Genomic DNA, 13,555 nt, shown 5'->3' on the forward strand with positions numbered 1-13,555 from the left:
CTTGGCAGCAGACCTGGAAGTGGACCAGAAGTACTTCCAGTCCACTTCCAGCTTTGCTGCCAAGCACGCAGGGGGCCCCCTGTGCTCCTATGGGATGCTCCATCCACCCCAGCATTGCAGCATTCATGAACCATGCCTAGTACCTCGAAGTATGTAGAAAAAACATTTAAAGCTGTGTCTATAGCCAAATTGCTGATTCTCTGAATCAGCATCGCATCTTCAGATTTGGATTCAGTCAAATCGAATCAGGGACAGTGATCCGAATCAACTAATTGAATCACTATCCCTGATACAGGCCGAATCCAAATCCAAATCGAATACAGCCTGTTTCGCACACCCCTAACATTTGAAAAGCACTGGGACTCACCAGTGTACATACAAAACCCATCACCAGTGATCAGGGCATTCACCTGGATACCCCAGGTGATGGTTCAGGATCCACCGGGTTTTTAGTTCCTCATCTCAGATAGAGAAGAGACTTAAATTTGAGTCTCTTGCATCTCAGGTGAGTGGCCTAAACATGATGCTATTGGTTATTAGCCAAGTCAAAAATTAGCCCCACATGCTCCATGATTGCCACTCCTATTTCCTTCCCCTGCCTCATCAGTTACTCTACTTTCTGCTTCCTGCCCTATCTGCCACCATGCTGCCTATCCCCTTCCCAGTCTGCCAAGTGCCCCACAGAGGTCACCTGTGCCACAGGTTGGCCACTCCTGGAGTAGGTGATCTCTCTTTCTCTCCTGAGCACCATCAGTTTTACCCTAGACCTGAGAAATCTTTTTGGTGAAAGTTTAGGGAAGGTGATATGTTTCCATCAAGTCCCAAACCTTTCTAACAAACTCAATCGTAAACCTTTCAAAATTGCCATTAGCTGTCCACAGGGTCCAGAAATGGCAATAGGACCTGCTTTTAGGGCAACTGCAAGATCTGGGGACATGCATAGATTCCCTTTCCAGTACCATGTACACTTCTATAAAACAATTCAAGTTGAAACTGGGATTACCACTCCCTGCTCCGCCAAATCCCTACTCTTGCCCTATGCATGGTGCCCAGAGCACAGGCAGGAGCTAGCTGAGTTTTGTGCAGCACTAGGACAAGAACTAGTCCTGCGCCCTGCCTAAAATTCGTGACTTCTGGTTCTGCACAAAGAATCAGGCTTGGAGGCATTTGCTCTCTAAGCATCCTGCAGATCAATAGCACTTCAGTTAGCTAATACCTGTTCTAATCCTGATTTGGCAGAAATGCTGTGGTTAAGTGCAAAGTTACAGCAGCACCAGTAGGCACAGGGGATAAGAGAGTCACTCCTCCAAAAAGTGTGCAATCAAAGTAGATGAGACAGAGAAAGGATAGGAGGGGAAACAGAAGCACAGAGAGTTTGAGCAGTCCACCCAGCATTCATTAAGTCAGTGGCAGAGCCAGAAACAGATCTCAGGTCTCTGGACCCCCAAGACTAATGCCTATTCATTAAATCAGTGGGTTTAAAACTATGTACCATGGAGTCCTGGGGTTTCTCCATAGGTCATCAGAGGTTCTACAAATTAGGAGTAATGGTGGAGTGGGCTGGGAGGCAGTGCCCTGCCATTACAGGGCTGAGTTGCCTGGCTCTGTATCAGCTCACACAGCCCATGGAGCCCAGGGTAGCAGTTCCATGGCAGAAGGCATGATATGAAAGGTTTCCATGACTTTAGGAAGCTTGAAAACCATTGCTCCAGACCACACAGCCTTCCTCAAGGAACCACCCATTAAAAGCAAAGTCTCCCAATGCAGGAGAGTGACACTTAAGAGGAGCATTTGGGTAAAGTGGAAGAATTAATCTGCAGTATTATCCAATACCATTTTCCATTTCCATTTTTTTTTTTTTTTGTAGTAGTAGTTTATGTTCTGCGAGAACTGCTGGGCTGTATGGAGAGGTGCCGTTTTATCTAAGCTGAACATTTTGCAGATAAGGATGGGTTGGAGTGACTTGTATGCAGCCAAGTTAATTAATGATTACACAGCTGGAAAACTTATATCATTTCACTACAATTTACAAAATTAATTCAGTGTGAGGACCACAGCTGCACAAACCCTAATCAAGGATATTCAAGCGGATAGCATGAAAGGTGTTGACAGCTAGCATTTTTAATATGTTAAATAAACATTTGAAACCCCGCCTCTTGTAATCAGTCTGGATGTGTGTGGTTTTTTGTAGTGTCTACCTTCCAGTTCTTGACATTGGAAGTCTTATGCCTGCGCATGAGACGCCTGTATTGTGTTGTGAATTGTGTTGCTGTCACATATCTACCGAATATGAAGAACACCCCATTTTGGTCCGCTGCTGGTTATCATTGGTGCTTTGTGCCTCTTAATGAAGGCAGCTCAGTATAAATTCATCCTAAGGTCTGCTTGTTTTTATGATCCCACCTTCTGGATGCAACTTAAGCATATAATTTACTTTATTTGCTTAAAGTAAAGCACAATCCAAATCACGGCAGACTATGATTATATTCTCCTTGATTTATGCATTCTGTTGTAAGAACTGTTCTCCTTTTCCTTGCTCTCTCCGTGTCAGTCGTTCTTTCCATGTTGTACATCCTTGATAGCCTTCACTTTTCTTTGAGCAAAAATCCCGGCTACTCCATCTTTAGGTCTTCATCCTAGACAAAACATTTTGGTCTGTGTTTGTCTTCTCAAGCCTTGGATCTTGTCTCCACATATATATTGGACTAGCTGAGCTAAAATCAATTTTTAAATTGATTTAAGTTAAGCTGGTGTAAATTCCTGTGTGGACACTGTTGAATCCACTTAGGCCTGGTTTATATCGATTTAGCTTCAGTCAGAAAGGAATTGATTCAAGCTAAATCAATAGAAATCAAGTTTAAATCAAGTTACAAGTGTTCAGTCAGTATTTTATACTGGCTTAACTAAATCGGGTTCAAAATACACCCTTAATTAAACTTACGTTGGGTGTGTGTGCATGATGAGCTTTAAATCTTGGAAGCCCTGATCTCTTGAAAAAAAGCACCAAACTGTAAATGCATGAGGCGGTAAGTAACTGAACAACATGCAAAGAAAAGCACAAGGTTTAAGAGGTTTTAAGGAACAAATAGCCATTATAAAAATCTTGAACTGCCAAGTCTTATCTACAAGTTTGCCATCTTGCACCACCTACGGTAAGGCTCATTGGTTTTATATTGCTGCATAATGAACCATTATTATAGAACAGCTTCTGAGAAAGAAGATGAGGCTTTCAGTGGATGGTGCACTGTCTCACATGAACATCATTTCAGGCTCTTCTATTTCTGCCTAACTGGTGCCGGCAGCATCTAAGAATGGGTGCAAAATGCACAGTTTATTAATCATCCCCTTACTAACTATCCAAGAGAGTTCATATAGCCCCGGTGGAAAATATTCACTGTCTCAGTACCCACCTTGAATGCTGTGATGTGGACCTGATTATACAGCATGTGAAAATGGAAAGGGATTTAATAAGAGAAAAATGGCAGCCCCTGCTATAAAAGCACTGATGAACACCCCACAGCACCCTGTTCAGACTGGTAGTGAGATGAGTCACTGCCAGTGTAGAAATGAGAACTCCCCTGGCATTAAGATCAAGCAGAAAGATGGAAGGGCTCAACATTTGGATTCCTAGAGCTCAGCAGCTATGCAACCAGATGGAAAAAGAGGAGATGAAAGGCTTCTCTTAAACTGTTGCTTGAGGGAAGATATTTAACATTTACTTGTTAATGTTACATAGCGCTCTGGTATTGTAGGGTTTCATGCAGGACAGCATGTTCGCTTGCTTGGAACTATGGATGGATGAAAAGGTGGTTCCTTAAATTCTCAGTAACTGAACACTGGTTGGTTTCTGTGTATATATTTAAACCGCTATATCTTTATTCATTGGTTTTCTTTATGCTCATGAGTAGCTTGGAAACTTTTTAAGTTGCACCCTCCTCTGTGATTTTCTAGTCTTCAGTGCCGGTTTAGAGCACAGGTTGTCTGCCTGAAAATGGAACTGAAGAGTCAGAGCAGCAGCAAAGTTAAAAAAAAATTTTTTTAAAGTTTAATTTTCAAAGCTGCCAGAGAGTGTGACCGTCTCTACAACATTTCCCTGAGCTGTGTGGATATCTTCATGCTTTGTATCACTTAACTGAAAATGAGGTAGGCTGGCTACCAACCTTGAACGAAGAGTCAGCCTTTGCTTATCGGGATAGTGCCGCATGAGTGACACCTTCCAGAGATAGTGCAGCTTCCTACTTTTGAATGTGAGATGGGGGGGTTTGATAAATAACCTCTCACATATATCTCCTTCCACTCCAGTTCCTGATTGTAGGTAGGACAAAATCTTCCACACTTGCAAGTACACCAGATAATCTTAGGATTATATTTTGGGGTACGTAATATAACACTCGGCTTCAGTGTCATTTATAGAGATCCTCTGGCTCTTCTCTGATCAAAGGAACAACCTGGACTGCTGTCCATTCTTAGGCCAAGTAAAAAACTGGAGGTGCCTCTATTCTGGTGTATAGAATGGAAACTTGCACGTTGACGGGGCGTTCCTCTGCATTAATGTCTCTTTGTGGTTGTTTTTATAGATAGAAATGAAGGGGTGGTCTTATTAAATGCCATTGATTTCAGTGGATTTCCCACCCCCACCCAGAATTAATCCTGCCCAGGATGTTACAAGCAGTGCTGGGAGAATGTGCAGGTGCCTTTTTTTATTCTGGTTGAGCTGCAGAAGCCAAAGTAGAAGAGCATTTCAGAAAGCTTGAAACCTGTGGATATCATTGTGAATTTAAGAATTGTAGACTATCTGCTGCTGTTTCAGTTCTGCGCTCAGCTTTTCTCAAAATAAGATGAACAGCTTTACTGATGTTTGTTGGATATTTTAAAAAAATCAAATTTCTAAAAGATATTCAAGGAGAAAAGTAGGCATAAACTTGAGTGTGTGGCATTAAAAAAAAAAAGCATTGTGTGAAATATTAGTATCAGACATTGTGCTGGTGTTCAGGAGCTTCTTTCCTGATTCTCAGTTTCTGTATGATCTTGAGATGCTCACTTAATCTCTCAGTGACTAAATTCTACAAATGTAAAATGGGGACGGTTTTATTTCCCTTCTCCCACTCTGCATCTCTCTTGTCTGATTTGATCACTCTCCCTTCAGGGGTTGTTAATCTGAAGGGTAACCTTCTCTGTTATCCTTCATGAATTGTTTCTTGCATTGTTTCATGAAGCACAATTAGGCCCTGTTTTCAATTTAGTCCTCAAGGTGCTCCTCCAATACAAATGAAGGAATGAGTAGGTCCCACATGGTCAGACAGGTCAATGTCAAGAGGCAGACAAGGTTCTTTGGGTAAATCTGGTGCCTTTTATTAGACCAACTCAAATAGTTGGAACAATTCTGATTTGGAAGTGTTCAGGTCCAAATAGCCTTCGTCAGGCTGAGGAAGCATCTGCAGATTGTCCGTGCTCTTTGTGGACGAACAGAGGAAGAGCGCAGACCATCTGCAGACACGTCCTCAACCTGACCCAATAGCTTGCAGAGAAGAATTTTTCCAACAATTTAGTTGGTCTAATAAAAGATATTGGATTTACCCCCAAAAAAACCCTTGTCTGCCTAGACAAGGTCTAAAAACCCTTAGACCAACATGGCTACAACCAACGCCTCTGGAACAAGGTCAATGTCAAGGCATTTCACTACTGATATAGTTACACTGACCTCTGCTGAATGGTCACCAGTGTTAAATTTAGCCCTGTAAAATCTTTTCCATGCCCTGTCTGCCTCAGACTCATTGAAAGAGAAAACATCTTTGATATGCATAATAAAATTCAATGTTTCTTTCAACATTGTAGGCAAACAAAGAAATGAAAAGTACGGGGTCCAAGTCTCTCCCACTTAGCAATGAAGTTACAGAGCAGGGATGGAGAGGTTACATTTTGAACCACAGGTTTGTAGTCTGCAAGAAGACCAGCCATAAGAAAGTGAAGGCCAAAGCAGAGTTGAGGTGGTCAGATATTCCTGGCTGTTTATTGATAGACGACATCATTTTAGCTACAGAAATAATAATTATCTCCCACTATATCTGTTCAGGTTCTCAACACATTTCTTTTCCTAAATCACGGCAGCTGACAAAATACAGGAGTTCTCCAAGAATCTGGCCTCCAGGGTCAAGATCCTACATATATGGTTAATAAAGAGTAAGACCACAGGGCGCTGAAGCTCAATCTCCATTCTTGTTCTGCGGTTGATAGTGTACCACCAGGGAAAGACACATGCGGCCATAGTGTGGGTTGTACATGGTCACTCCGCAGACAGTATTAAGGCACTTCAATGTAATGTGAAAGTACTGCTCAGACACCTGGTTCTTATAATGCTGTAGGATAGGGGCGGGCAAAATGTGGCCTGTGGGCCAGATGCAGCCCCGCCAGGGCCCCTAAAAATTTTAGAAAATTAATTATCCAGCCCATGGGGGCCCCTGAAAATTTTAGAAAATTAATATTTATCTGCCCCTGGCTGCCTGTCATGCGGCCCTCGATGGCTTGCCAAAACTCAGTAAGCGGCCCCCCGCCCAAAATAATTGCCTGCACCAGCTGTAGGATCTATGAGAGATACGATGTTTTGGAGTCAATGGAGAGCTATTATCTCTTTTTGGTTATTTAGGATAGGCATGAGACTTGGACTTTAACCTCAGCAGCAGATTTACAGGAATGAGTGATAAAACTGTGCTGTTTATTACAGTTTCAAGCTGAGATCTCATATGTTGTTTCAGAATGGAGTGATGGGTTTTATGGCCATTGGAACTGATGGAAAACCTGGATTCATGATGATTAAATGAATGACAACCTGTTTGTGACACTGCTGTAAAGCACATCAGCTTCATCCAGAGAGATCTCTAAGCGCATTGATCTGTCGCGTGGCTCCAGCCTTCCCTGTCATAGGTGCTTCTGGAGACTTATTTTGTGTGCCACATTTTAAGGCCTAAGCAGAAATGACATTACTTAGCAAGCTATCTGTAGGTGATGGGGCTGCCCTATAAATATTACAATCTGAAAACACATTGGTTCCTGTGATGTACAGCACGCAGAGATCTCGACCGTTGGGATTCCAGAGGAAATGGAATATTTTATCACCAAAAAACAGTTTATTTTAGTGTCTGCAGTGGCAAATTCTTGTCATTTAAACCAGCGAGTGCATCATGCCCCACGGGAAATTGTCTTAAAGTGCAAAGCAGGTAGCTGATTATAAACACTGGACTGGGTTGCCTAGACAAGCTAACCAGCCTGCAGGAAGCAGTTTTTGATTATCAGGGAGGGCAAAGACTGCAGTGACACAAAGACACATGTTGCCATGTGGCTGTAATTCCCAACTCTGATTGCATCTCATTTTCACTCTCTGCTGAGTGTTCACAGGAAGTTGGAAGTGTAAATTATGCAGAAAATTTAAAGAATAAAAGGGGAGTCCAGATCCTTGCATGGAAGAAAAAATGTTCGCTTGTCTGAGCTGACAGTTCACTCATATTTTGAACTAGGTTTCCTGCTTTTGCTTCTTTTAAACACTTCCCCAACTCTGCCAGAGTAAGAGAGGAAAAGGAGTCTTGATTTACCATGCACAGACAGTGCATTGACTGATGTCCCTCATTCATCTACAACCAGAATCCTCATGGGGTTATTTTACTGCTTTCTCTGATCCAGGCTCCATCCCAACTCCTTGCTCCACATGGTTGCTCTGAACAAAAGTGGCAGGGGGGGGGAACGCTGAAGAAATGTTCCGTCAAAAGACCACAAGTCTGAAACCGAACAGACACCGCTCTTTTGCCACTGGAAAGACATGATTATTCACAGGATAAGCCTGCAGCGGCTAATTGGAACGATGGGATAGATGTAGAAAACTAGGCTCTAATTGGAGCTTTTTTGTTTGGCTCCTAGTGATATTGCATGCACTGGTCAGGAAAATCCAGAAAGGGTCAAAGGTTCATGACTTTTCCTTCCATTTTTTAAAAAGTAATTTCAGTTTCCTAATGGAAATAACAGGCAGTGAATTTCTGGGTCAGAAATTGCACTTCTGTAAGGGCTCAAGACTTCACCCGCAGCCTCCTGCTTCATAACATACATGAACCCCACAACAGTCTCCATTTTGTAATATCCTGAGGTCTAAATTTTCCTCTTGGTTAGCTCTAGAGTCAGGGGGGCCAAGTTTTGTTAAGCAGGATGAGATATCAGTATTTGGTCCCATGGCATTAGTCCAGAATGGTACCGGTGCAACTGAGGACAGAATAGCTTTTTTTCTGCTTAATCAATATTCAAAGCAGATATGCAAGGGGAAGCGCATTTTCTAGTGGTTAGGAAAGAAAACTGGAGACTCAGACACTCCTTCAAGCTTGCTGTAGGACCATAACACATTGGTTGACTTGTTTAGCACAGGTTCCCAATCTATAAAATGCAATTAAAAACTTAAGACTCATGTAAGGCAACTTACTTACCCACTCGGCACCTCAATTCGTCCAACTACAAATGAACAGAAGGCTAGTTTTTTTTGGTGATGGATGTATTGAAGGAGAATGTTTTAAACTTACTTTGTATTGAACAGCTGGTTTATAACTCTGTAAAAAAAATTAATAGCTCTTTCCACAGTTTCTGAAATTTGAAGGGAAGCCACCACCATCCTGATGGTTAGCCCAGTCCTATCCGATGTACGATAATGCTTAGTCGCAAGCATGAGACCCCCCACCTCTTGTTATCTTTGTATGTTCCCCCAGGCAGATCTTAATGTAAGAAAATAAATTTTGACTTCCAGCAAGTGGAGGTTCCTAAAGATGATTTTTTTTCCACCCCTCCTGCTACACAGTTTGTTCTGTGCTGGGCCCATTTACTGCAAACAGCTTCAGGCAAGCAAAATCATCATTTAAAAAAATTAGAAGAAAGGGTAAATTCTAAAGAACATTACGCTCCTACTGGAAATATTAATGTGAATGTATTATGTGCTGTGTGTGTTAAGCCATTAATGCCCGCATGCAGCATGCTTAAATTTTTTATTTAAAAAAAAAATAAAGACCCAAAAATAATGGATGTCATTTACTGAACCTTTAATTATAGCCAGTAGCATTTACCACATCTCTAAACTTCAGAACATTAAGGCCTCAAACAAAAGTAAAATATCAAAGACCGGATCTTTATTGTCAAAACCTGATGTTTATGTTAGCAAATTTGCTGTTATTTCCCTCGTGATTTTTTTTTTCTCTCTTTCTCATTTTTGGATACCTGACGTACAAGTTACATTGGTGGGTTTTTTCAATGCCATTTATTTACAAAAACTAATTAGAGTCATTGCTATCAATAGCCTCTGACAGAGCTCTTAAGAACAAACTGCATGGCAAATTGACATTGTGTCCTTGTTAAATCAATTCCCACTGAGTGGATTCGAGAGTGGGCATGATTTCCATATTGATTACTTCATTTTCTTGATTGCCCTTTTACAATGAAGTATTTTGAGGGTGGGGGAAGGAGAGAGAACAATATATCTTATGAGCAATCCAATGAAGTAATACATGTTTCAGTCCCTCTCTGCGTCAATGGTATGTGATGGAAAAGGACAGACCAAACAAGTAATAGCACCAAGATGCTTCTGGGCTTTTCAGTGACTCTGTTCCTGCTCATGTGGCTGGACTGGATGGTGGGACAAGCGTGGCTTTAAAACACCTTCATGCTGCCATTATTCTGGGGCTATTCTGGGGCCTTACCCAGCCTTGGGGCTCATTTCCTTTGTTGCTCATGTCCCTGTAGAATTGGCATTTCTTAACTCAGTTCTTGAGTTGTCCAAAGTCATAAAAAGGTCAGGGGTCTATCCCTGGGTCTTTGTGACCCACTGGGCTAGTGCAGATGAGGAATGCCATTGTCCATAGCCAGTGGCACACAAGGGAATCATGTAACTAACTTCAGGAGGTCCAGCTGCATTTGACTCCCCAACTGCTATGCCTCGGTACCAACTTATAGGTAGATTGACTTGGAGCAGCTCAAGTTCATGCTTCCACATCTGTAATAAGGAGCTTTAACAAGGCATCCTGTGTTCTCCAAAGTAGAGCCCCTGAAAAACTGCAGCTGAAAATATAGAAGAGGGCATATAATTTTTCAGGAGTTGGTACTGGGAGCCCAGGAACAATGTTCATGTGCTTCAGAGTGTCTTTCCCTTTTTCCTCTTCTCCAGCTCGTTCGCTACAGCTCCGAAGGGCTCCTGCAGTTAGGGCCTCTGGGCTCCACCGCCTTTCTTCCAGACTCTAAATGTCTCATTGACGATGGGAAAGGCAGGACCCCTACTCTGAAGAAATGTGAAGACATTTTGAGGGCTTCACAAAGACTCTGGGATTTTACACAGGTACAGAAGAGAACTCTAAAAGGTTTTTGGGTTACTATGAATTGCATAGGAGTCCCTGCTCTTGACGGCTGAGAATCTGTGCAGTTGTATGCCACTAAAAAAAGGGTGACTGTATTATGTTTTCGGAAAGTACATGAAGTGGGGGATGTCATAGCTCTCCAGCCAAGTGGGACGATACTTCGCTTGTGCAAGCCCATACACACGTGTGCACACGCATGTTAGAACTGTCTGGATATTTCTCATTTAAAAGGTTTTCTGAGAGGAAATTTCACTTTTGTCAAGATGAAAATAGGTTGTGTTCAATAACATTCTTTTCGATAATGTCGGACTTTCCTGTTTCCACATTCTCAACACTAATGGGATTTCTTTTCTTTCTTTAATTCAGAATGGCCCAATCATCAGCAGAGACACTGGACGGTGTCTTGAAGTGGAAATGTCAAAGGATGCCAACTTTGGGCTTAGACTCGTGGTACAAAGGTGCTCGGGGCAAAAGTGGATGATTAGAAACTGGATAAAACATGGTCGGCATTGACCACTGGAGCTGAGAAGTTGCCACCTCAACTTATTCATTGCTCTGTGTGCCATACCCTCCAAGGCGCTTTTGTTAAAGCAGACTACTGTGAGAAGGAGTTGACTCCCCAGAGTCGTGGACTATTAGGCACTGATTCACAAACAGATGCAGGTGCCCCGTCTCATATCTGTAGGTGCCCTTGAAAGCCTCAAGTGAACTTTGATTTGATGTGGAAATTTGGGAATGATCAAAAGAGAATAGAGGAATGGGCTCCTTGCAGCTCCCCCAGAAGGATTAAGAGGCACCTGTGTGTGCAGCGAGTTCGAAGGGGAGATCCCCATCCTGTACTGCCTCATTGAAGAGAACCCTTTGATGAGTAGCTTTTTAGCTTTAAGTTATTGACTGGTGCACAACTTCTATGGTGAAAAATCATGTGCCTTTTCTACTGTACTTCCTATACAAGTTGACTGGGAAACCCCATCTTTTCAGCATGTCTGATTCATTGTACTAAAGAACAAAACCTGTAAATAAATAACACTACGAAATATAATATACTGTACATTTCAAAGGTGGTTACCTGGGAGTCTCTCTCTCTCTTCTAGCAAGAGCCAGTTCTGCATATGGTTACAAGAGGTTCCCAAACGTCAGTCTGCTCAAAAGCAGCATCTTAGGGGGATACCTTCGTGTTAGGCACAGGTAAATGTCAAAAAGTTAACACAGCCCCATTCTCCATTTCATTGTCACCTTTGGGTCTTTCGACCGTCAAAGAAATCACAATACAGAACCCGCTCATTGATCTCTTTACAGGCAGTTGAGGCGATATGGTTTGGCTGTATAGGATGTCCCCTTGGCCCATACTGTCTGAGAGCATTTACACTGTAAGATGCTAAGCCTGGAATATGCTGTGTGCAGACAGATGTACCTTTGTAACCACTAGGAGCATCATGGAAAGCAGTGGGACCTGTGGAGTACTCACCACTTCTGAAGTTAAGGCCGCTTGTTTAGGCACTTAATATGGATGCGGGGCCCTAAGGAAGCTTTGCATCCTCTTTATACAACATGGCAGTGTGTGGCATGCCACTGATCACAAGGACATGTTTACTGGCCTAACCAGGTCTCCCGAATAACTCACCCTGAGCCTTTCCTGGCTTGAGAAAAGCCACAAATAATAAATAAATAACTAAATCATCCCCAGGTCCTCCTAGATTAGAACAAGAAAGGATCAGCAAACTTAAGAAGTAACCTTTTTATTAATGTGACACCTAAGCCTTTTACTCTTGCTGACCTGTATAACGTTTACTACCAGCAGTGTATTTGTAAGCCTCACTGCACAGTGTCTCCAGCAGATCACGCAGTGTTTCGATGCGGAGGGATGGGTCCATTGTCCAGAGGCTGCTGAAATCAGTGGAAAGATTGCTGTTGACTCCAGCCGGCTTTGGATCAGGCCTGCAGTTTACAGCCTGGTTTGCAACCCAGGATTTGGTCCCACTGAAATGGTGCCGAGAGAAGCAGAGAATATCTGTTACATTCACTGATGAATATTTTTTATAGCAAGTAAAAACAAAGTTGGCTGTGGGTTTGGGGTTTTTTTTTTCCCAGTGGGGAAAATAGGTAATTACAGACACCATGGTACAGTGAATCTAGACGATCTGTTTATTAAAGAGCTTGTAGTTCCCATTTCAAGGCAAGTTGAGCAACGTAAAATGAAAGCAAAGAAATCTAATTTCTATCCAGGGCATTATGTGAAATAAAATGTAATTATTATATGTAATAAATCGTTAAACGTAAACATGCAAATGCCATCAGTTCCTGTCAGCTCTTAGCTGGAATCTAGAAAGAGCACTGGTATGCTTCATCTTCATTTTTTTTTCTTAAATTAAATGTATAGATGCATAACATGAAGTTATTCTACTGGGAGGTTCTTATGACCAGGTACTGATGTCGTGTGTCACCTAGATAGGGATATGTATAAATATTTACCGTTCCAAGGGGTGAATTACAGATGAAGTGCAAGACACAAAAAACCACCACTCACCCTCTATAATTATGGGTATTGGTTCAGGAGTTCAGAGTACAGGGCTGTGCAAAGGATTTCTGTGTGGAAGTGACTGTCAACTCTTCATATACAGTATTAAGAGAGGAGACCTGCGTAGGTGTTATTCTGTCATTTGCCCTGTCTGAGGTTTATCCTTTGAGCTATTTGATTTGGAAAAACAAGCCAAAGGAAAAAGAAAGTTTTCATTTTGGAGGTAAGTTATCGGGGAATAGAGTCACATCTCATTCACAAGTATTGTAAATCCATATATATATCCTTCCTGCTTCTCCGAAGCCAAATTATACTGTGTGTGAGGAGGGTGGGAAGCTGAGCGAATGGCTACATGTCTAATGAAGAGAAGGAGCAGATGAAGCAATTCTGCCAGTTTAGAAGGGGGACTTGTTGCGCTTCAGGTTGATCCGTTGTAAGTCTTTTGCAAGAAAGCTCTAGTCTGCAGTAAGTGGAAGCTAAACTGCAGTAATTTAGCAGCTGTCTCATTCCTGGGTTAAGTGCACAAGGGGAACGTCTAATTAGTGCAGGATGGGAGTGGACATATGAAACAGTTACCATCCATCAGCTGACCTACATTTTGGTAAATTTAGCAGCAAATCACTCCCTTCTCCCCTCTTTTAGATAGGTATATTTTTTCATCTGTCTA

At 42.2% G+C, this 13,555-nt stretch overlaps 1 protein-coding gene across 3 annotated transcripts in view; it reads left to right on the forward strand.

The window, feature by feature from the left end:
- The window catches only part of GALNT9 (polypeptide N-acetylgalactosaminyltransferase 9), a 267,354-nt gene extending 255,236 nt beyond the window's left edge, over positions 1-12,118 (forward strand). For all 3 annotated transcript variants that reach the window (XM_025195639.1, XM_025195647.1, XM_025195643.1), the window contains 2 exons: positions 10,184-10,351; positions 10,737-12,118. In XM_025195639.1, coding sequence (XP_025051424.1) covers positions 10,184-10,351; positions 10,737-10,883 — 315 coding nt within the window. In that variant the 3' untranslated portion in view covers positions 10,884-12,118. The remainder of the gene's footprint in view (positions 1-10,183; positions 10,352-10,736) is intronic.
- Positions 12,119-13,555: the final 1,437 nt, after the last annotated feature.

The sequence above is a fragment of the Alligator sinensis genome, unplaced genomic scaffold, assembly GCF_000455745.1.
Source record: "Alligator sinensis unplaced genomic scaffold, ASM45574v1 scaffold628_1, whole genome shotgun sequence".
Lineage (NCBI taxonomy): Eukaryota > Metazoa > Chordata > Crocodylia > Alligatoridae > Alligator > Alligator sinensis.